Genomic DNA, 25,357 nt, shown 5'->3' with positions numbered 1-25,357 from the left:
CAGGGAGAAAGAGTTATTTGGCAGGTGGCAAATGCAAGAGATTCTGCAGATACTGGAAATACAGCATATAACGCGCAAAAAATTCTCAAGGAACTTGGCCGGTCAGGCAACATCTTTCCAAACCTGATGAAGGGTCTCGGCCTGAAATGTCAACTCTTTATTCCTTTCCGTAGATGCTGCCTGACCTTCTGAGTTCCTCCAGCATTTTGTGTTTAATAGGTCTTTGATGTTGGGCCTGCCACAAATAGCTTCTTGGGTTCAGTGCCGCCAGTTAGTCCTACAGCAAATCTTATATAATTTGTACTGCCTGATGTGATGGTATGATCTCATTGCAGCCTGAACTATGGGTACCATCTCAATCTCGTTGACAGGTGGAGTTCATGAATGTTCCAGAGACCATCACCAATTCAAAGAATTGTGCAGGTCTTCATTAGCAAAATTGAATAATGATAATAAATCCAAGTTTTGAAGAAAACCTTTACTGTGAAACCTCCAGTGGTAACTCAAAGCAGTAACAGAACAACAGGTGGTTTATTTATTTTTACTGTGGTTGTGGGAGAAATGAAGTCAATTTTAAGCTTAAAGGTTGGTTCACGCTATGGTGCTCTGTACATACATTCATCTCCAGACAACAATCGCCTTCTCAGCATTGTTTCCTGATTCTTGATTCTTGTCGGCCTCTCTTTGTTCTTCCCTTACCTCGGGTTTTGTTCTGTTTGAGCCATTCATGCTACCAGTCACTCTGCAACATCTGATACTAGATACTTGTGAAACCAAATAAAAAGACCTTTGAATGCCAATCTCCACCCACCTCACTTGTTCCGAGTCTAAGAATTACTAAAATGAAGGAGTTCTGGATCAGTTAGTATGCTGGGTAGACTGGAGAGTTAAGAACATAGAACATACATAGAAATTTACGGCACATTACAAGCCCTTCGGCCCACAATGTTCAGCTTAGGAGTTCTGAGATCAGTACTCAGGAGAGACATTTTTTAATAAATTCAAGTCAGTTAAAAAAACACTTCCTCTGAAATTTCTCAGAAGAGTTCTCAGGGACTATTCTAGATGCTTGGATAAGTTTTGTAGTAGAATCTTTGGGCCATCTGCTGCTGAGATGGTCAATTTTACCTGAGCATATCCCACCGAGCTACTATTATCTCTTTGGGTCATGACGGTAACCAATGGAAGAGAAATCATCTTGACTCAAGGAACAAGGAATCAGAGTTAACTGAGAGGGAGACAACATAGTTGATAAGCCTGGCACTTTTTTTTTCTAAGAAATGACTTCATCGGAAGTGGCATTGAAGTGTGTTAATGTGGATGTTCAGCAAGTGAAGCATTCCTAAGCTTGTTACTTTGGCGTAGTAAGGAGCACAATGACAGTGATGGTATCAAAATCCTTGTTCACTACTTGGCTTTATATTGTTTCTGGTAAGTAATGCAGAAATTAAGAATTGCATTAATCTCAGTTATTTAGATTGGAATAACAAATGTTAGCAGCTGGTATTTATAAATGAGTTGATATTGAGGACGGGGCGCACAACAATGATATTTGAAGTGGGTAGCTTAATCATTACTATATAAAAATGGACTCCTGCCATATTTCAGGACTGTTTTCATAGACTCTAAGACTAAAGTTTGTTGCTGAGGTAGGAGTTACTTATCTTTGCAGTTATTTTGTGAGTTAGAGAATTTTTGTCTCTTCTAAACTTACTGGAAGCACTCTCGGGACCACTGAGTGTACCAAATACTAAAAAAACATTGTTCTCTCCAAGAACCTCCTGCAATTTGCCTTAACGCCAATACTGTATTAGGAGTGTATCAATCTCTCAATGTGCCATTATTCATCAGGGCATCTCTCATACTGATCTTCCCAATGTCCTCTTTGAAAGATGTTGCCATTTACTGACGTGGATATTGGTTGTAGTGGTGTAGCTTCAGAATACTTAAAATTACTTTTGAAGGCCTCTTGCTACTGGTCAGAGATTGGATAACATGTTTCATCCTCTGAGATTAAATCACAGTTTATTCACAAAACCACTTAATCACCTATAGACTACCAAATTGTAATTCTATTACCAACTAAGTAGGTTTACAACTTCAAAAACTGGCATTGTTGCCTGTATAAAAGGCGAAGCAAATTGTTGTCAATAGGAATCGACTTTTATCTTTGTCGAGCTCATGATTAGTGAAAACAATACATCTCTGGATTGGCTAAACCTGATAAAAGCTTTCCAGTTTCACTAGGGTGGCGCTTCAGTTGAACAAGAAATTGTGACAAGGCAGGAAAAATATTTATTGAATGATATGAGTCACCAGAACCCACATGGATACGTAGAAATGCTCATGTGGCACTTGTTTATGGGTCGGGGGGGGGGGGTCTCCTGGTCTTCTAGCCAACGTTTCCCTTGTTGATGATTGTGGCACCTTGTTCTACATTGTAAGGGTGTGACTGCATCTCCAAAGCACTTTGTTTGCTGTGGAGCAAGCTGGAACAACCTGAGGCTGTGAAAAATGTGTGATTTAAATACAAGTATTCTGCTTTTAGTTTACTTCCCCTGTAATATTTAAAACTTGCTTCCCTATAAAGGCAGTAAACTGCCATTTTTCCTGGACATTTTGGAAGGTTTATTTTGAAGTCATAGGTTTTATTTACATTTATTACCTAATAGATTTAGTAACTCTCCAGTCATAATAATTGTGATATTAGACAATGATAAAGAAGGCAGAAACACCTTTAATATTCTCATGAAAGGCACCATGGTGCATCTAGCAGAGCCAATCCCCCATGGTGCTAGAGAACCAAGTACTATCCTAAATTTGTTTGCTGTCTGCATGAAGTTCATGTATTTTCCCTGTGAACACACTGGGTTTATCCAGGTGCCCAAGTTTCCTCCCATGTCCCAAAGACACGTGAGTTGGTTGGTTAATTATCCACTGCAAATTGCTTGTAGAGTGTAGACAAGTGGTTTTATCTGGGAGCAGCACATGAGAATGTGAGGAGAACTCAGTAAGTAGGATTAATGTAGAATTAGTGTAAAAGAGTTGTTGATTGTTAGTGTGTCTCAATGGGTTGAAGAGTCGCAGACCCTGCTTTGTCTTTCTATGACCCTATGAAGCATTCCTCAACAAGGGAATGTGGCCATTCTGCAGTAGTAGATATATTTTCTACATTATTCATTGTGCAAAATAGTCTCAATTGAACAGAGGTGACAGTAACTTACAGTTGTATTGAAAACAGTATTATAACTATGTGTCTTAATTTCAGTGTAATTGTAGTGACAATGAATTAGTCATTTTTTAATCTCAGTAGCTTAACTTTCTCATTGAAGTGATGGGTAACACTAAAACAATGGGATTAGAATGCACTGGGATATATTGCATATTAATAAAGCTATCCATATTGTTGATGAAAATGCAATTATGGAAAGTATTTTAACTGAATATTTTGTTTATATTTAGTGTCAATTGAATATAAATAATTAGATTTTAAGTTCATGCACTGGAATTTTTAAAATACAGAATACTATTTAAAATACATAGTTTTTTATGTTTCTTGTGGAAATGTGCCATTCAGAGATCTAACTCACATCTCTGCCTGATCCTTGCAGTTTCTGTCCATCAAGCACTACAGAGTAAGGTGAATGGTTCAGTTGGGAGAAGTGTGGTGCTGCCATGTTCTTTTAGTTCCCTTAAAGGTCATTACACCAGCTTCAGGTGGCTAAAGGATAATTCGTCATTAATAGCGGGAAGTATTGGCAAATCCGAATTCAACATTAAAGATGATACTTACCAAAATAGGATTCAAATGCCAGAAAATTCTTCATCTGGGAATCTCTCACTTAGAATCACCAACCTGACAGTGGAAGATCTTGGAATTTACAGGTGTGAAGCAAATACCAAGAACCAAAATATCAGCTACGAAGAGATCTTTCTTAATGTTACCAAAGGTAATGTTACAAAGATTCAAAGGAAATTATTTTAAGAAGTTTTTTTTAAATTTCCACTTCACTTTATTTAGCTGACACTGATGCGTGAATGAAATGATATTTTAAAATTTCTAATGACTGAAGGGGAATTATTTCCTATTAAAAAGCTTTACAGTTTTATATTCTTAATGGGAGACTTCTGCATGCATAGTGATATCTTTCATGTCGTAACATTGAAGATGCAGCATTGCTATAGATATTTTATGCAGGAATATTTGTGCCATTTTTTGATTAAGTTTTGCACCACCAATATTGTAAATGGAGGTGGCATACAACTAGGGAAATTTGCCATTTAGCGAAATTGGAAAACAGTCACATATACACATGAACCAGGTAACACAATTTATAATAGGATTTTGGTGACCTCATTTGCTTCCAGGAACAAAAGAAGCATTTTTTTTTATTTTTAGGCAAGATCAACGACATTTATAGAACTATTTACAATCCACTACTCTTGGGCCAGTGTTTTATATTCTCAACGTTTTGAAAGTAACCTCTCTCTCTTTTCAGATGGTGTCTCAAAGCCTACGATTAGGTTTCTCTCAGGTCAAAACGTTACCAAGCAATCAACAGTCATACTGAAATGCGAAGTTGCAAGTGGTTCTTTGCCTATCACATTTATGTGGCACAGAAAGAGCAGAAAAACAGAAAAGGCCAAGAAAATAAAACATTACCAACCAACATTGGAGCTCAATCCCAGCAGGAAAGAGGATAACGGCCTATTCTTCTGTAAAGTCAGCAACAAGTTCAGTACAGAGAAGAGTAGCATGGTGCAGATCCCGCCGTCCGGTAACTGCCCTTTATTATTGCATGCTAATATATTTTCCAGGAAAATTCCACACAGAGCTAACTGTCTGGGTTTATTTCTGCAGCTCCTGCCATATCTTCATTGGAAACTACAATGAACATTTCAAACAACAGCAGTGGTTCCGGATTCCCATGGATGGTGATCACTATTAGCTCAGCATTGGTGTTAGTCATTGTTGGTGTAATATTGACAGCTATATGGATGATTAAGAAAAAGATGAAAGGTAACTTATTTACTGCATTTTGTTTTACAAATCGTTGATTCAGTTATTAAGCATTTATATATAATAAGCACGCACAGAGAAATTCTGCCAATGCTGGAAACCCAAAGCAGCGATCGCCGGAGGAACTCAGCAGGTCAGGCAGCATCTATGGAAATGAATAAACAGTTGACGTTTCGGGTTGAGACCCTTCAGCAGGACTGGAAAGGAAAGGGGGGAGACGCCAGAATAAAAAGGTGGGGCAAGGGGAAGGAAAATAGCTGGAAGGTGATAGGTGAAACCAGCTGGGTGGGAAAGGTAAAGGGCTGGAGAGGAAGGAATCTGACAGGAGAGGAGAATGGACCATAGGAGAAAGAGAAGGAGGAGGAGGTGAGAGGCAGGAGAGAAGAGGTAAGAGACCAGAGTGGAATACAAGACTAGAGAGGGAGGGAATTATTTTTTACTGCAAGGAAAAATTGATATTCATGCCATCAACTTTCAACAGGTTTCAATAGATACATTTAATGTCAAAGAAATGTATACAATATACATCCTGAAGTTCTTTTCCTTTGCAAACATCTACAAGAACAGAGGAGTGCTCCAAAAAACAAATGACAGTCAAATGTTAGAACCCCAACGCTCCCCCAACTCCCCCCTCCCACCCCTCCATGCCCAAGCAGCAGAAAAGCAATGACCCCCCACCAGCAAAATACATCAGTGTCCCCCACACGTGGAGCAAAGCATCAATAAAGACACAGACTTGTAGTACCCCAAAGAATACTCGTTCACCCGGTAATTCAACATACGACAGTGTGTGTGTGTGAGTGACTCTCTCTCCCCCCCCTCCCCACTCCTCTCTCTCCCCCTCCTCTCTCTCCCCCTCTCCTCCCTCTCCCCCCCAATAAATGAAAAGGAATATATTGTGTATAATATTACCTTATGTTTATCAATGACCATCAAATGATGAAATTAAAATATCCAATTCAGTTTGCCTTAGAGCAAGTTTACTCAGTATTCTCTCTGGATTCTGTAATTGGTTTATTAATATTAATGAGCGTTTATTGATATTTGCCTTACACAGGAAAGGGAAAAGGAGAAAAAAAGTGCTTAAAATCTGAAGAAAATACTCAGGAGATCAGGCTTACGTTTTCAGATTGGTCACAAATCCTCAGAGTTCCAGACAAATCTTCCATTCTCTGCAGCAACTACCTGACCTACCAACTATTTCTGGTGGTTCCTGTCTTTTTGACAGAAGTGAATTTTGCTGTAAGGTGTTGAGAATCTAGAAGGTGTTATTTTCCTTCTTTACAATGACTCTTCACATCCACGTTTTCATGAATTTATGACATTTTCTTCCCATTCTTCTTCCTTGGAAGCTTTGCTGCAGAAAACAGTTAAAGAAGTCGTTCCCAGTTTCCACCGATGTATACTTGTAAACAATGTAGACTTCTTGTGAGACTTATTCAACAACACTGATCACCGACATATCAATTCAACAAAGAGTCTTATTTCTTTCTAAAGTGCTACCTTTCACGTCAGGAATATTTATTAAAAAAACTGAGGTCGAGATCATGGAGACATTGGTATTTACATATTTTAAATATGATTTCATTAGTTGAGTTGCTATTCTAATAATTAGAGTGGGAATATTACTTCTCACAATTGAAGTAAGTAAAATTATTCAGGCCATGCAATGTTCCACACAGAAAAAAAGCTAGAATGCTCATAGGTCAGATAGATTTGTAGAGAGAGAAACATTTCAAGTCAATAACTTTTCGTTATGGCACAGTTATGTAACTAAATTTAATGTTCAAGTTGTGCCTGTTCCATACTTAGGCATGAGGGGAACTAGAGTGGGGAATGGAGAAGAAGAGAATGGGGAGCGGGCAGGAATTACCAGATGTTCGAGAAACCGATGTACATGCCATCAGGTTGGAGGCCACTCAGATGGAATATGAGGTGGTTCCCCTCTCAATCTTTCTCTGCTCATCACCTGCCTATCACCTCCCTTCGGAGCCCATCCTCCTTCCTCTTGTATCAGATCCTTCCGTCAGCCCTTTACCTCTTCCAATTATCACCTCCCAGCTTCTCACCATCCGCCCCCTCCATCCACCTACCTTCCGACTTACCCCATCTCCTCCCAGCTTCTCACCATCCTCCCTCTCCACCCACCTACCTTCCCACTTACCCCATCTCCTGCCAGCTTCTCACCATCCGCCCCCTCCATCCACCTACCTTCCCACTTACCCCTGCCAGCTTCTCACCATCCTCCCTCTCCACCCACCTACCTTCCGACACCCCTATCTCCTGCCAGCTTCTCACCATCCGCCCCCTCCATCCACCTACCTTCCCACTTACCCCTATCTCCTGCCAGCTTCTCACCATCTGCCCCCTCCATCCACCTAACTTCCCACTTACCCCTATCTCCTGCCAGCTTCTTCTCCTTCTCCTCGCCTACTTCTTATTCTGGCTTCTTCCCCAATCCTTTCTGGCCCTGATGAAGGCTCTCGCCCGAAACATTGACTGTTATTCCTCTCCAGAGATGCTGCATGACTTGCCTGAGTTTAATTTCATTTTTAATTTAGACATACAGCACAGTATGGGCCCTGCTGGCCCAACTCCACCCAGGCGATCAATTAACCTGCTAACACTTACGTTTTTGGAACGTGGGAGGAAACCGGAGCACCCAGAGGAAACGGACATGGTCACAGGGGGAACAGTTAAAATACTCTTCACAGGCAGTGGTGGGAATTGAACCCCAATTCCTGGTGCTGGTACAGCAACGTGCTAACTGCTGCGCTACCTTGTTGCTCCTCCAGCACTTCGTGTATTGCTCAGGATTTCCAACATCTCCAGAATCTCCTTTGTTTATAAGTTCCTCTTCATACCTTTTCTTACCTTGGTTGTTTTAAAGGTACAAAGAGTAACACTTGTATCGAAAGATTCCTTCACAAACTTATTAAGGGAACAAGCTTGTAATAACTCCCATTTAACTTTCAATACAAGAACTCTGTTTTAAGTGAATGGAATAGAGAATGAGCTGAACATAGAACAGGACAGCACAGGAACAGGCCCTTCAGCCCACAATGTTGTGCTGAACCAGTTAAATTTTTAATCAATTGGCAAACTAAATTAATCGCTTGTGTCTACACAGTGTCCATCCCTCACGTTCATGTGCCTGTTGTGGGAACCAGGGATCTTTCGATCGTCAGGTTCTTTCAGGAGTCCAAGAATTAGTGAAGGTGTGGCTTCACGATCGTTTATTTGAAGTTTAAACAAAGGAAGAGGTACACAGCATAAAGTGAAGTACTAAGAGGAAGACAAAGACAATATGGCGATTTTTACAGAGACTGACACTTTTGTACTGATCTAAGGTAAATTCCTGAGATGAGCAAAGGGCCAGTTAAAAGCTACACAGTCCTAGCACACGTATCAATTGCCAAGTCTAAGCCAATTTAAAATGTCCTGCCGAAGGGTTTCTACAAGAAGTGTCAACTGTACTCTTCTCCTAGATGCTGCCTGGCCTGCTGAGTTCCTCCAGCATTTTGTGTGCGTTGATCGAATTTCCAGCATCTGCAGATTTTCTCTTGCAGGTGACAAACTGTTATGCAACTGCTATAGTGCTTTACCACCTGTAGGTGGAGACAAACACCACATATTGTGAAATATACAAGTTAAAGTTCGTAATAACTACAATTTTAGACTTGTATTAATTCAACTAATACCTTATTAAAAGCATAAAAACAACTAGTTCCAACACTGACCATCTCTTAAAAGTCCCCAGTGTATCTGCTTCTACCACCACCTCAGGTAGCACCGTCCCAGGGGGGGAAGAAGGATAGCTAGAAGGTGATAGGTGAAGGCAGGTGGGTGGGAAAGGTAAAGGGCTTGAGAGGAAGGATGCTGATAGGAGAGGAGAGTGGGCATTGGAGAAAGGGAAGGTGGAGGGCACTCATAGGGGCGTGATAGGCCGGCTAGAACTGGCAAGAGGCCAGCGTGGGGAATAGTAGAGGGGGAGGAGGGAATTTTTTTTACTGAAAGGAGAAATTGACATTCATGGCATCAGATTGGAGGCTACCTAGACAGAATATAAGGTGTTGCTCCTCCACCCTCATCTTGGCACAAGAGCAGATGATGGATCAACATGTCGGAACGGGAATGGGAATCAGAATTAAAATGCTTGGCCTCCTGGAAGTTCCACTTCTGGCAGGTGGAGCAGAGGTACTTGATGAAGCAGTCCCTGAATTTACAACAGGCCTCACCAATGTGGAGGAGGCCGCATCAGGAGCACTGGACACAATAGGCGACCCCAGCAGGTTCGCAGGTGAAGTGCTGCCTCACCTGGAAGGGCTGTTTGGGGCCCTGAATGGAGGTGAGGGAGGAGGAGGTGAATGGACAGGTGTAGTACTTTGGCTGCTTGCAGGGATAAGTGCTGAGAGGGAGATCAGTGGTGATAGATGAATGGACAAGGGAATCACAGAGGGAGTGATCCCTATGGAGGGGGGAAGGTGGGGATGAAAATAGGATCCCTTTGGAAATGGAGGAAGTTGTGGAGGGTGATGTGTTGGTTGCAGAGGCTTATGGGGTGGTAGGTAAGGACAAGAGGAACTCTGTCACTGTTAGAGCAGCAGGAAGATAGCCTGAACGCAGATGTTCAGGAAATGGAGGAGATGAGACTGAGAGCAGTATTAATGGTGGAAGAAGAGAAACACCGGTTTTTGAAAAAGGAGGACATCTCTGGTGGCCTGGAAAAAAAGCTACACCCCAAGAACAGATGCGGCAGAGAAGGAACTGAGAAACTGAGAATTGCAGTTTTACGGGAGACAGGGTGGGAAGAGGTAACTTCCTGACTTTCGAACTCAGTACCTCAACTAATAAAGGCAAGCATGCCACTTGCTTTCTTAACCACACTATCAAACTGTGTCGTCACTTTCAGGGAGCAATGAACTTGGATCCCAAGAACCTTCAGCTCATCGGCACTGTTTAGGGTCTCACCTGTCTCTTTAATTTGACCTACCAAGATGCAACTCTTCAGGTCTGATTAGGCTAAACTCTATCTGCCATTTCTCTGCCCATATCTGCAACTGATCTATATCCCATTGTATTCTTTGCCAGCCTTCTATGCTACCCACAGCAGCACCAATCTTTAAAGCATCTGCAAACTTGCTAACACACCATTTAAATTTTCATCCAGATTATTTATATACATTACAAGTAACAGAGGTCTCAGTACAGATCCCTACAGAACACCACCAATCTAACTAAAACAAGTCCTTTCGACCACTAACTTCTGTATTCTATGAGAAAATAGGTTCTGAGTCCAAATGGCCAATTCTCCATGGATCCCATGCATCTTAATCTTCTGGATCAGCCTCCCATGAGGGACCTTGTCGAAAATCTTATTAAAATCCGTGAAGACAACATCCACAGCTCTACCTGCACCAATCACCCTCATCACCTCGTCAAAAAACTCAGTCGACAACCAAGGTTCCTTTACCTTGCCATCCTTGTCCTACCTACTGACTGTAATACACCTGTCTTGTGCTCAGTGTAGTTGGTCTTTAAACACCCTCCACGTGTCAGATATGCACCTGCACAAAATTAGCTGGTCCCAATTAAATCTCCCTAGTTCCTATCCAATGCTCTCATAATTTACCCTGCTCCAAATTAATACTCACCCACTAGGTCCATACTTATCCTTTGCTATAGCTATTTTAAAATGTAAGAAACTGTGGTCACTGCTCCTTTACTGTTCACCCATTGAAAAGGTCAGTCACCTGGCCAGGCTCAATACCCAGCACCGCTCCAGTGCAGCTCCTCCTCTTGTTGGACTATCTACATATTGATTTAGGAAACCCTTCTGGATGCATCTAACAAATTCTGCCCCATTTAAACCTCATGCACCAAGAAGGTTCCAGTTTCTATTAAAGAAGTTGCAGTTCCTCATGACAGCAACCCCACTGTTTTCACACCTTAATCTAATCTGTCTGTATATCTGTTCCTCAGTGTCCTGGTGGCTACTGGGGGGGTCTGGAGTACTATCCCATTAGAGTGATTTCACCCTCCCTATTTTGAGTTCTACCCATATAGACTCAGTGGATGACCTTTCCATTATGTGCCCTCTGAGTGCAGAGGTGATATTCCCCCCCCCCCCCACCCCTCTTTTATCTCCCTCTCTATCTTTTCTAACAGGTCAAAATATTGGTACGTTAAGCACCCATTTCTGTCCCCCTCTGTAATGGCCACAATAATACTGCTCTGTGTATTTATCTGTGCTCTAAGTTCATTATCTTTTCCCATAATTCTCCGAGCATTAAAGTATGCACACTTCAAACTGTTCATCCCATTGTATCCGCTACTTTTCTCCCGCCCTTTTCACTGGCCCTGACATCCTCCTTCCTCTCCACCCCTCCTCTTTCTGACCCACCCCTCTGCCAAACCAGTTTAAACTTCCCGAGCAGCACAAGTGGATCTTCCAGCCAGGATCTTGGTTCCCCTTCGGGTTAGATGGGGTGGCTTCTTGCACAGGTCACCACTGAGCCAGCAGAGGTTGTAATTATCCTGGAACATGAAACCCTGCCCCCTGCACCAGTTCCTCAGCCACTCCTTCATCTGTACTATCATCCTATTCCTGCTCTGCCTGGTACGTGGCACCAGGAGTAATCCAGAGATTACTGCCTTGGAGGCCTTGCTCCTCAGCCTCTTCCCTAACTCCCTATACTCAGTGTGCAGGACCTCTTCCTTCTTTCTACCTTTATAAATACTAATGAATGTAGAGAGTGCTACAGAGAAAAAGGCTGTTCTCTGAGATCCAGTACAGTCTAATGAATGGCGATGACACCCAACAGTACCTCCCTCAATTTGCTTCCCTTTGGATTTACCAATATTTTCCTTTAAATATAATTTAAACCATTTGCTAACAGCATTGCAAAATTTTTAGCAATGGAATGCTTGCAATGTAAGTACTACTCTCAACAAAACTCTTCACAGATGTGTTAAAGGTTCTCATGTAGTACTCAGAAGCTTTAGATACTAGTCAAAATAAGAACTATTATTTAGATTTATATCATAGAAAAGCATAGAAAATATAAGAAAGCCTACAGCACAATACAGGCCCTTCAGCCCACAAAGTTGTGCTGAACATGTCCCCACCTGAGAATTTACTAGATTTCCCCATAGCCCTCTATTTTTCTAAGCTCCATGTACCTATCTAAAAGTCTCTTATAAGACCCTAGCATATCCGCCTCCACCACAGTTGCCAGCAGCCCATTCCACGCACTCACCACTCTCTGCGTAAAAACCTACCCCTGACATCTCCTCTGTACCTACTCCCTAGCACCTTAAACCTGTGTCCTCTTGTGGCAACCATTTCAGCTCTGGGAAAAAGCCTCTGACTATCCACACGATCAATGCCTCTCATCATCTTATACACCTCTATCATATCACCTCTGTCGCTCGAAGGAGAAAAGGCCAAGTTCACTCAACCTGTTTTCATAAGGCATGCCTCCCCAATCCAAGCAACATCCTTGTAAATCTCCTCTGCACCCTTTCTATGGCTTCTACATCCTTCCTGTAGTGAGGTGACCAGAACTGAGCAGAGTACTCTAAGTGGGGGCTGACCAGGGTTCTATATAGCTGTAACATTACCTCTCGGCTCCTAAATTCAATTCCACCAGCATTACAGTACTTTACAGTGTACCTTGCATTACAGATGTAATATTATCCCAGAAAAAAGCCCTCTGTGGTTTGATATTCCATCATATGGACCCTTCTCCCGCACACACACACACACACACACACACACACTAAATCCAACATATATGTGAAGATGGTTTCTTATAGGAAGACTTTCTCTCAAATGCAATTCTCTTGTGGGTGTGTGGTCTATAGGCAAAGGAACTCAGATGTATTTGAGGCAACAGAGAAAGGGTTGTTGTTTTGATTAACTGGAAATTGATGTTACTTGTTTGTACAAGTATCAGTAGAAGAAAATGTTTTGTTGGTTTCCAAAGCAAATCCCATAAGTGGTCTCCCACTGTGATCCCACAAAATGCAATTATTGTCCTTGGCAAGTTAGAACAACACACGCAAAAAGCTGGAGGAACTCAGCAGGTCAGGCAGCATGTGTGGAGAGGAATAAACAGCTGATGTTTTGGGCTGAGACCCTTCATTGGGACTGGAAATGAAGGGGGAAGATGCTGGAATAAGAAGGTAAGTTCTGTGTACAGAATTAGTCTATTCCGTAAGGATGAATTCCTGTTACCAAAAGTGCCATAATGAGAGAAATACACAATATCTCTGCTTTTTCCCCACATTTTTTCTCAATGTTTGAAGTGATCAGAGTAAATACATAATGTGAAATGTATTTTTTTATTATAGGAAGACAAAAGCCACCTTCAATTCATCTACAGAGATTTCAAAAAGATGCTGCTATACAAACCAAGGAAGAGGTAAACACTCATCCATACCTTTATCCTATTAAAAAATATATTGTAAGTGTTGCTCTTTGTTTTCTACTATTATTTATTTTCTTATTTTTCTTTGCCTAGCTCCTTCCTCAAAGTCAGTGCCTAGCTTGATGTACTGTATAGCCATCTAATTGTTGTCCCCAGATGTAATTCTTCCCCATTAACAGATATGCCTTGGTTTCAGGTTCTGCCAGATTCTGTATGCTCCAAGCTACCATGTCTCTATGATTACATTTTGCCATGTAGGAGAGTATCACTGCAAGCCCAAAATTTTGATGCCTCGATTTCAATCTCTGGCAGGAATTGAATGGCCAGTAGTTTAAGCAGACAAATGAACTGGGTGGGGTAAATCCATCATTACGACTGGAAAGGCAGTGAGGATTTGAGCGGGTGGTGTGATGTCTGCATTGAAACGTACGCATGGGTTAAACCCATGTCAGGCCAGCTCTCCCATTTTCAGCACTTTTGTATTTAATATGCACTCCTCAAATCCCACTGCAGAACTGAGTTCACTAATTAACTCTCCAGGAATCTGTTCAATGTTTCAATATCAGGTGATATTTTCTGGATCTATTTATTATTTTCATTGATTTATAAGTTATGAATATTATAAATAATACTAACATAACTTCTCATTTTAGGACTTGGAGCTTGGAAATTATTGGAACCAAAACCTTGATGTGACCTATGCGACCATTGATCACACTAGACGGCTACCTAGACCACCAGACAATCCAAGAAACACACCCATGCAGCTTACAGAATCTCCCTCAGTGAACCAACAACCCTATATAAATTTCCATGTACCATATTAAGTATAAGTAAACAGGAGTAACAAAGAGCAGGAATTAGTTCAAAGTTCAAAATTCAAAGTAAATTTATTATCAAAGCACTGTACATGCATGTCACTTTATACAACTTGAGATTCATTTTCTTGCGGGCATACTTAATAAATTCAATAATCACAAAAGAATCAAGACCACGTCGACCAGTGTGAAAAGAACAACAAACTGTGCAAACACAAAAAGAAAGAAAAAAGGAAGTAATAATAATAAAAATAAATAAATAAGCACTAAAGATTGAGAACATTGGTTCAAGACCCTGATGGTTGAGGGGTAGTAACTGTTCCTGAACCTGTTTGTGAGAATTCTGAGGCTCCTGTACCTGTTTGCTGATGGAGGCAGCAAGAAGAGAACATGACCTGCGTGGTGGAGGTCTCCGATGATGGATGCTGCTTTCCTGTGACAATGCTTCATGTAGATGTACTCAGTGGTGGGGAGAGCTTCACCCATGATGGTCTGTAAACAATCTAAAAACATGTGGAAATATTTTAGTCATAAAAGAAGTTCTTAACAACACTTAATTACTTAAGTGTAAACAATTCCAGTTGTTAAATATCAGAAATATCGAATAAAAAAACAATCATTTAAATCTATATGCCATCTAACTTAATGCAAAATATGTGCTTTCTAGAGAGTTAATAAGGAAGACGTAAAACTTTAAAGTAACACGAGAAATAGTAGAACTGGCATCTGATGTCTGCTCTACCATTCAATAAAACCACATATAACTCCATTGTGCTGGAATCCTTTCAGACACTCCTTTTAGTGATCTCTGTCATGATGTCAGCAATTGAAACTACACTGTTTCTGTTGGCAGAAATCATCAAAGATTCACTATCTGCGTAAAAAGAATATTTTTGCTATCTCAAACCTATATAGCTCACCTCAGATTTTGAGAGATCGAAGCAAGAGAAAATAACATCCCTGCATCTTCCTTGTCAAGACCTGTATTTTTTTTTGATTTAATGCGGTCTTGTTCTTCTGAAGTTTTGAGAGAGGTATCTCATCATAGAACAATTCATCCACATCAGGAATCAACCTCATAGGTTTTCATTGTGCTCCCTATATCAGAAGTATGTCCTTCCTTAGGTAGAGATCATGCTTTGCATGATATTGCTGGTGCAGTGCCGTCGGGGCACATATATAACTGAGATACCATGAAAGGCCGCATCCTCTTGGCTAGTGCGCAGTCAGTGCGGGGTACACCTGTGGCCATTCCACTACCTGCATGCCGTAACTTTCAGTGATTCATATCATTCTTATCCCTGTGAAGACCACCGTGTTTCAGTTTCCTTTTTCCAAAAGTAAACACAAAGTACACTGCAGATGCTGTGGTCAAATCAACCTGTACAAACAAGCTGGATGAATTCAGCAGGTCGGGCAGCATCCGTTGAAATGAGCAGTCAACGTTTCGGGCCGAGACTCTTCATCAGGACTGAAGGAGGGGGCAGGGGCCCCATAAAGAAGGTGGGGGAAGGGTGGAAAACCAATCAGAGGAAAGATCAAGGCATGGGGGAGGGGATAGGCAGGAGAGATGAAGAAGGAATCTAAGGGGAAAGCACTATGGGTAGTAGAAGAAGGCAGAATCATGAGAGAGGTGATAGGCAGCTAGAAGAGGAGACTTTTTCCAAAATACTCTTCTACTGAAGTAAATGGGCGGTGACCAATCAACTGAGAGGGAGTGCATAAAAAATGAGCTACCTTTTCAATTAGGCCCACGATGAAGATTTATGAGGCAGAGCTTCGCAGCATTTTCTCTGAGTTGGGTGGCGACCAATCAAGAGAGAGGGATCCAATAGGAAGGGTGAATAAAAATAACACAGTGCAAGAGGAGCAGCCGTTCTTTTGAGTGTGCCGGAGTTCAGACTGGCTTTGGATCATCAGGCTTAGGCAAGATCAAGTCTGGATGAGGTAAGGTATCGGTAAGTTTCTCCCTTTTTGCTCTTGTTTCTTCATTCCTCATCTGTTAGGGCATAGTAGTTTAGTGAGAATGGCTCTGGGGCAGTGTGTGTGGAAAAATCTCCAGGATAAAGCCATCTGCACCAGGTGCACTGAGAGAACTGGAGATGCAGCTCGATGACCTTAGACTCCTACAGGACAAAGAGGAGCTGATAGATAGGAGCTACAGGGTTGCAGGAGACAGGTAAGTGGATGACTGTCAGGAGAAGGAAGGGAAATTCGCAGTCAGTGCAGGGTACACCTGCGGCCATTCCACTCACTAATAAGTATACAACTTTAGACATTGTTGATGGGGGTGACCTAATGCGGGGGAAGCTATAGTCTTTGGCACTGGGGGCGATTCTGTGGCTCAGAAGAGCAGAGGGGTGAAGAGGACTGCAGCGTTAATAGGAGAGGAGCAGAGACAAGGTTCTGTGGGCACAATAGACATCTAGATGGTGCATTGTCTCCCTGTTGACAGGATCAGTGATGTCTCAGATCGGGTCCCAGGCATTCTCGGCCACGAGGGTGAGCAGCCAGAAGTCGGTGTAGATTGGCACCAATGAGATAGGTAGACAAGGTGAGGAGGTCCTGAGGAGAGATTTTATGGAGCTATGTGGAAAGCTGAAAAGCAGAACCTCCAGGGTTGTGATCTCTGGATCGCTGCCTGTGCCCTGTGCCAGTGAGGGTAAGGATAGGATAATTTGGCTGGTGAACGTGTGGCTGAGGAAATGGTGCGGAGGCAGGAGTTCACATTCATGATTCATTGGGATCTCTTCTGGGGAATGTATGACCTGTATAAATGGGATGGGTTACACCCAAACCTGAGAGGGCCCAGCATCCTTGTGGGCAGGTTTGCAGCAGTTGTTCGGGTGGGTTTAAACTAATTCAGTAGGGGGGTGGGAACTGGAGTGAGTGCTGAGGATGAGGTAGTTTACAAACAGAGGCAGTGTGTAGTGAGACTCCTAGCAGGGAGAGGCTGATGATGGGGCAAAACTGCAGTCAACAGGATAAGTTGCAATGTAAAAGGCAGACAAGATCAGAAAGGGTGAGTACAGGACTGAAGGTGTTATAAGTGCATCCACGGAATATAGTGCGTGGAATTTACTCTGGGAAGAGTAAAGGAGGTGGGGTATGCTTCATGGTCAATAATGTTTGGTGCGACCCTTGGAATGTGCATGCCCTCAGATCCTTTTGTTCCCCGGATCTGGAGTACCTTGTGCTGCTATGTCGATCTTTCTGGCTGCCTAGGGAGTTCACAGCTGTGTATATTCTGTCGCAGAACTGTATGAGACCATCAGCACCCTGGAGACTGTATGCCCGGAAGGTGCCTTTAACATCGCTGGAAACTTTAATAGAGTATCACTGACGAAAGTCTCTCTGAAGTTTTGCCAACACATTCAGGTGAGCACACGGGGAGATAGCATACTCGACCACTGCTTCTCTCCCTTCCACAACACTTACAAAGCGCTCCTTCGCACCCCGTTTGGAAATTCAGATCACTCCTCCATTTTGCTGCTGCCAAAGTACAGGCAGAAGCTGAAACAAGAGGCAGCCATTGTTAAAACGGTCCACTGTTGGTCTGACCAATTGGTCTCCATGCTGCAGGACTGCTTCAATGACGTCAACTGGAATGTCTTCCATGATGAGGATGTCTCTGAGTTCACGGAAGGGGTCACAAGCTTCATCCAGAAGTGCTTCAAGGACATTGTCCCCCAATAATCAGTCAGGGCTTATCCAAACCAGAAACCCTGGATCAACAGTTCCGTGTGAGCAGCACTAACTGCTCAACACAGAGCTTACATTGCCGGTAACCAATAGGATCTCAAGAAATGCAGCTACGATCTGCGCAAAGTCATCAAGGCAGAGAAATGACAATACAGGGACAAGATCCAAACACAACTCTCCACTAACAACACACACACCTTATGACATGATCTGCACATCATCGCAGACTTCAAAGCTAAGTGCGGTGGTGCTGCCAACATCGCTGCCTCTCTCCTAGATGAGCTAAATCTTTTTTACACTTGGTTCGATGTCACCAACACTGAGCCCCTGAGGAGAGCCGCCATAACAACCTGCACCTTGGTCATCTCTGAGGCTGAAGTACGCAGGTGTTTCCAATGGGTGGACAGTCGCAAGGCTGTGGGACCGGACGGCATCCGAGGGCGGGTACTCAGGATGTACGTGACACAACTGGCAGGTGTATTTCCAGACATTCTTAATCTCTCCTTGTCCCAGTGTCGAGTGTCCTCCTGCTTCAAAACATCCACCATTGTCCCTGTACCAAAAAAGACCAAGGTAACATGTCTGAACAACTGGCGTTCTGTCGCACTCACCTCGATAGTAAGCAAATGCTTTGAGAGGCTGGTCAAGGACTACATCTCAGCATACTGCCACCCACACTGGACCCCTACAATTCATCGACCAACACAACTGATTGACAGATGACGCAATAGCCACAGCTCGATACACCATCATTACACATCTGGAGAAGAAGGATGCTTATGTGAGAATGCTGTTCTTGGACTACAGTTCAACATTCAACATCATAATTACCTCCAGGCTTGACAAGAAGCTCAGAGACCTCTGCCTTCACCCTGCCTTGTACAGCTGGATCCTGAAATTCCTGTCAGATCGCCGGCAGGTGGTAAAAGTGGGCTCCCTCTCCTCTGCCTCTGTGACCCTCAACACAGATGTCCCTCAGGGCTGTGTCCTAAGCCCCCTCCTTTTCTCTCTGTTTACCGATGACTCTGCGACCACCCACAGCTCCACTTTGCTAATTAAATTTGCTGAAGGCACTACATTGATTGGCCTAATCTCAAATAGTAACAAGGCAGGCTATAGAGAAGTCATCACCCTAACACAGTGGTGTCAAGAAAACAACCTCTCCCTCAATATCGCAAAAACAAAGGAGCTGGTTGTGGACAACAGGAGGAATGGAGACAGGCTAACCCCTACTGGATCTGGGGTTGAGAGGGTGAACAGCTTTAAATTCCTTGGCATATACACTACTGAGGGTTTCATGTTGTCTGTACGTACTGGCTGTGTGGTGAAAAAAACACACCACCACTTTCACCTCAGATGGTTGAAGAAGTTTGGCATGAGTACACAAATCCTAAAAACTTTTTACAGGGGCTCAATTGAGAGCATCCTGACTGGCTGCATCACTGCCTGGTATGGGAACAGTACTTCCCTCAATCTCAGGACTCTGCAGAGAGTGGTGTGGACAGCCCAGCGCATCTGTAGATGTGAACTTCCCACTATTCAGGACATTTACAGAGACAGGTGTGTAAAAAGGGCCCAAAGGATCATTAGAGATCTGAGTCACCCCAACCACAAACTGTTCCAGCTGTTACCATCTGGGAAATGGTATCACAGCATAAAAGCCAGGACCAACAGGCTAAGGGACAGCTTCTTCCACCAGGCCATCAGGCTGCTGGGAGTTTAATGTTCATTGCAAGTACAGGCAGGTAGGCAGAGGGGTTGGCATTGCTCCATTTGTAAAAAATGAAACCCAATCATTGGAAAGAGGTGACACAGGATCGGAAGGTGTTGATGTATTTTAGGTAGAGCTAAGGAACTGCAAGGATAAAAAGACCCTGATGGGAGTTATATACAGGCATCCCAACAGCTCTACAAATTACAATGGGACATAGAAAATACATGGCAAAGGGGCAATGTTACAATAGAGATAGGGGATTTTAATATGCAGGTAGATTGAGAAGCTCAGGCTGATGCTGAATCCTAAGAAGGAGAATTTCTAGTATGCCTACAAGATGGCTTTTTAGAATAGCTCATGGTTGAGGCCACTACGGACCAGCTATTGTGGACTGGGTATTGTGCCGTGAACTGGAATTGATTAGAAAGCTTAAAGTAAAAGAACCCTTAATGGAAAGTGATCATAATATGACCACATTCACTCTGAAATTTGAGAAGGAGAAGCTAAAGTCAGATATATCAGTATTACAGTGGAGTAAACAGAATTACAGAGGCATGAGAGAGGAGCTGGCCAGAACTGACTGGAAGCAATTTGGAAGGCACAGGGTATATACATTTCAAAAAGGAAGAAGTATTGTAAAGGCAAGATGACACAACCGTGGCTAACAAGAGAAGTCAAAGCCAATATAAAAGCAAAAGAGACGGCATATAATAGAGCAAAAATTAGTGGGAAGTTAGAGGATTGGGAAGATTTTCAAAATGAACAGAAGGTAACTAAAAAAAGTCGTTAAGAAGGTAAAGATGGAATACGAAAGTAAGCTAGCCAATAACTTGAAAGAGGATATCAAAACTTTCTTCAGATACATAAAGTGTAAAAGAGTTGATATAGGATCTCTGGAAAATGATGCTGGAAAGGTAGTAATTGGGGGCAAGAAATGGCATGGCAGATGAACTGAATAAATATTTGGCATCAGTCTTCACTGTGGAAGACACTGGCAGTATGGTAGAAGTTCCAGAGTGTCAGGGGTCAGAACTGTGTGAAATTGCCATTATGAGGGAGAATGTTTTTGGGAAACAGAGGGTCTGGAAGTAAATAGTCACCTGGACCAGATGGTATACATCCAGCATTCTGACAGAAGTGACTGAAGAGATTGTGGAGGCATTAGTAATGACCTTTCAAGAACCACTAGATTCTGGAGTGGTTCCACAAGACTGGAAAATTACAAATGTCACTCCACTCTTCAAGAAGGGCAAGAAGCAGAAGAAAGGAAACTATAGTCCATTTAGTCTGACCTCAGTGGTTGGGAAGTTGTTGGAATTCATGGTTAAGTGATGTGGTTTTCAGGTCATTTGGAGGCACATGCTAAAATGGCCTTAGTCAGTCATGGTGCCCTCAAAGGAAAATCTTGCCTGACAAATTTGTTAGAATTCTTTGAAAAAATAACAATAAGGATAGACAAAGGAAAGTGGCTGATGTTGTGTACTTGTATTTTCAGAAGCATTTTTCATTGTGCCCTACATGAGGCTGTTTAACAAGTTAAGAGCCCATGGTTAGAAGAAAGATACTAGTGTGGATAAAACAGTGGCTGATTGGCAGGAGGCAAAGAATGGGAATAAAGGAAGCATGTTCTGGTTGGTTGCCTGTGACTAAGGGTGTTCCACAGGGTCTGTGTTAGGACCACTTCTTTTTACATTATATGCCAGTGATTTGGATGATGGAATTCATAACTTTATTGCAAAGCTTGTGGATGATACAAAAATTGGTGGAGGGGCAAGGAGTTTTGAGGAAGTAGAGAGGCTACGGAAGGATTTAGACAAATTAGGAGAATGGCCAAAGAAGTGGCAGATGGAATATAGTGTTGCAAAGTGTATGATCATGCACTTTGGTAGAAGAAATAAAGACCATAAGACCATAAGACAAAGGAGCAGAAGTCAGCCATTCGGCCCATCGAGTCTGCTCTGCCATTTCATCATGAGCTGATCCAATCTCCTTTTTAGTCCCATTCCCCCACCTTCTCACCATAACCTTTGATGCCCTGACTACTCAGAACTAGGTTTGTCAGGCAGGATTTTCCTTTAAGGAAACCATGCTGAGTTCTGCCTATCCTGTCATACGCCTCCAGGTACTCCGTAACCTCATCCTTGACAATCGACTCCAACAACTTCCCAACCACCGATGTCAAGCTAACAGGTCTGTAATTTCCCTTTTGCTTCCTTGCCCCCTTCTTAAATAGCGAAGTGAAATTTGCAATCTTCCAGTCCTCCGGAACCAGGCCAGAATCTATCGACTTTTGAAAGATCATTGCTAATGCCTCCGCAATCTCCACTGCTACTTCCTTCTTCCAATAAAAGGTTGGACTGATTTCTAAATGGAGAAAATGGACTTGGGAGTCCTGTTCAGAATTCCTTAAAGGTTAATTTTCAGGTTGAGTCTGTGGTGAGGAAGGCAAATGCGACGTTAGCATTCAGTTCAAGTGGACAGCAAGGATGTAATGTTGAGTCTTTTTAGAGCACTGGTGAAGTCTCACTTGAAATATTGTGAGCAGTTTTGGGCCGTTATCTTAGAAAGGATGTGCTGATACTAGAGAGCGTTCAAAGGAGGTTCACAAAAAATTCCAGGATTAAATGGCTTCTCATATGAAGAGCATTTGACAGCTCTGGGCCCGTATTCACCAGAATTCAGAAGAATGAGGTGTGATCGAATTGATACCTATTGAATGGAGAAAGGTCTTGATAGAATGGATGTTTTCTATGGTAGGAGAGTCTAGGACCAGAGGATTAAGCCTCAGATTAGAGGGATGTCCTTTTAGAACAGAGATAAGGAGGAATTTCTTTAGCCAGAGAGTGGTGAATCTATGCAATTTGTTGCCACAGGAGTTGTGGAGCGATGTCTTTACAAATATTTAAGGCAGCGGTTGATAGATTCTTGATTGGTCAAGGTATGAAGGGATACGAGGAGAAGGCGGGAGATTGGGGCTGAGAGGGATATGGATCAGAGATGTTGAAATGTCAGAGCAGACTCAATGGGCCAAATGGCCTAATTCTGCTCCTCTATCTCATGATCTGAATACCACTTGCTCTAAATGCTTTGTAAATCACTTGGCAGTGAGCCTAAGTTCAATATGCCTAATAATGGAGTCAAGGTCACATGTCAATGATAGAGGATACATTGGGAAGTTCATTGAAGTACTCCTTCCATCAAGTATTGATTCTCTCTCTAACACTTATTAGCTCACATCTATTCACGACACTCAGCAAGATGTGCCCTTAGGACGTGGGCCATGGATGTTCTTTAGATCCCAGTTACATCTAATGCTGCATAGTTCCATTCTCTAACAATAAGGACAAACTCAACCACACCTCAGCTTCTCGGCTGCTAAAATCCTGATTGATGCCCATGACTTCTATAGGATTCTAACATTTAATTTTGGCTTGGTGAGCAACACATGCTCTTTGCATTGATCATGCCTGCAGTGTACATCAATAAGCTACAAAGACTTCTTCACCTGCACCTTCCAAGGATGCAACCTCTTTTTTGCTAGGATGTGATCAATAAGTATAATGAAATCACTACATTTCTCTCAGGTTGCATTTGTTCTAATTTGCAGATATAATTGCTAATCAGTAAAAATTCAGGACCCCCTCCCCATCCTATCTTCAGCACAGAATGGGTGGCACTTCAGTTTCGTAAGAGAAAAGCAAAAGTGGCTAATAATGACTTTAACTGAACAGATCCTTTTGCCTCCAGAATACAATGAGTATTCTCAGAAAGTGAGCTCAAATAACTAATATAGGAAATTGTAGTAAGTTAGAATGAAGTAAACTAAACTCAAAGCACAGACTGCAATACCCATCAATATGCCCTTTATATCTGATTTGTGTATCATTGACATTTTGTGCGTCACAGAAGTACTTTCAAACTCTATGGTATCTGATCCCTCCCTCCTGCCGTCTGGGAAATGTCTCCGAAGCATTCAGGCTCTCACGACCAAACTATGTAACAGTTTCTTCCCCCAAGCTATCAGACTCCTCAATACCCAAAGCTTGGACTGACACCTTGCCCTACTGTCCTGTTTATTATTTATTGTAATGCCTGCACTGTTTTTGTGCACTTTATACAGTCCAGTGTAGGTCTGTAGTCTAGTGTAGCTTTCTCTGTTGTTTTTTTTTATTACGTAGTTCAGTCTAGTTTTTTGTACTGTGTCATGTAAACCATGGTCCTGAAAAACGTCTCATTTTTACTATGCACTGTACCAGCAGTTATGGTCCAAATGCCAATAAAAGTTGACTTGATGAAATATTCAGACCAGTGGCTGGCTAAATACATATTTCAAAGGTTTCAGGCTTAAGGCACAGGCACCAATGCAGGAGGGGTGCAGAGAGATCCTGATGGATTTGTTGTTTAAATCCCTTTATAGTCAAGAGCAGCAAAGTGGCAAAACTAGTAGAGATGTCTCTGAACTCCAGCACTGGCTAGGTGGAATATTCACATTCTCATTGTAATCCCAGAGGTTTCCCCTCTCATCCCAATAATGTGTAGGTGGGTAGGTTAACTGGCCACTGTAAATCACTCCAAAATAGATAGGTGAAAATTGTTAGATTCCAGCCAGATGAACTAACTATACTTTATTTCACCAATAAAAAATTGTTTGCAGTTTTATTAAATCAATAAATACACAACTTTGAAACACAAGTTCCCAATCCTGAAAAACATTAATGCTTGGCTGAGTTTTCATAATTTTTTTAGGTCAATTAGCAAAAAAAAATGCAGCAGATGAGGATAGTCAGAATTTGGCCTTGTTTTTATCCTTTATCCCTTGAGCAAAGACAATATCTTGCGTGTGTCCGGGGGGGGGGGGGGGGGGGGCAAGGGAGAAGAGCAGGCAGGGAAAGAGATACAAATTTATGCTACTCATTTTAATTATTTATAAATTGAATGTTGACTGAAGATATGCCTGGGTTTAAGCCTTAAAGTAGGTTTTGTACATTACATTGGAAACTTCCCAAAAATTCTTCAGATTGATGTTCCCTTTTCTTCCTTTCACTGAGAAAGTTCTCCATTCTTATGGAAAGGTAATTGCTATTAATATAAAATATTAAGAATCAAATTAATTTAAGATAAATAAAAAAGTCCCTTTCTTACAGATATTGTAAAATACAGATAAAAACACTGCTTTGGTATAAAGTGTTTTTGTTTACATTGGCCTGATCCAACAAGTTTTGACATTATGAATAACATCTCATCAAAATATATTTCTCCATAAAACACCATTGGACCAACTTTATAGTTAAATTTATAGGCTATTTAAAAAGGACAAGCCTTAAACTATTTTAATAGATAAAATTATGATAAAATACTATTTTTGGACAAAAGCAGTGAGCTATCCTTGTCCTTAGAATATAATTTTGAAAGCCAAACTAAATTTTCAATGAAGAAACTTATCAAGATTGGAAAATACACATCAAATCTTAGCTCCGGAGGAGCAAATTCCAATATTGTTAATTAATGAGGTTTAATGTCTATAGCATGACAATCAGAACATGAAGACAAGAACTATAGTGGATGATGAAAGTTTTCATATCTAAATTTGTTCTCTACAACCTTCATCGAAATAACAGTGAACGTATCTTGAAAATTTTGCTGTCAAGTGACTCCAGGTATTTCTACATGA

At 42.0% G+C, this 25,357-nt stretch overlaps 1 protein-coding gene across 1 annotated transcript; it reads left to right on the top strand.

Moving 5' to 3' along the window:
- The first annotated feature begins 1,359 nt into the window (after positions 1-1,359).
- LOC140738019 (cell adhesion molecule CEACAM21-like) lies at positions 1,360-14,899 on the top strand. The gene is made up of 6 exons (XM_073064991.1): positions 1,360-1,431; positions 3,612-3,950; positions 4,500-4,778; positions 4,862-5,020; positions 13,376-13,446; positions 14,106-14,899. The coding sequence occupies exons 1-6, from the start codon at positions 1,377-1,379 to the stop codon at positions 14,277-14,279; spliced, it is 1,077 nt and encodes a 358-aa protein (XP_072921092.1). The 5' UTR covers positions 1,360-1,376; the 3' UTR covers positions 14,280-14,899.
- The last annotated feature ends 10,458 nt before the right edge of the window (positions 14,900-25,357 follow it).

This window comes from Hemitrygon akajei, chromosome 13 (genome assembly GCF_048418815.1).
Source record: "Hemitrygon akajei chromosome 13, sHemAka1.3, whole genome shotgun sequence".
NCBI lineage: Eukaryota > Metazoa > Chordata > Chondrichthyes > Myliobatiformes > Dasyatidae > Hemitrygon > Hemitrygon akajei.
Note: the sequence above shows the minus strand (reverse complement) of the source record. Positions and strands in the feature narration are given on the sequence as shown.

Coding starts and splice junctions, on each gene's coding strand:
- LOC140738019 (XM_073064991.1), top strand. CDS start 1,377: ATGACAGTGATGGTATCAAAATCCTTGTTCACTACTTGGCTTTATATT. Junction 3,951..4,499: donor CTTTCTTAATGTTACCAAAG/GTAATGTTACAA, acceptor CTCTCTTTTCAG/ATGGTGTCTCAAAGCCTACG. Junction 13,447..14,105: donor CTATACAAACCAAGGAAGAG/GTAAACACTCAT, acceptor TTCTCATTTTAG/GACTTGGAGCTTGGAAATTA.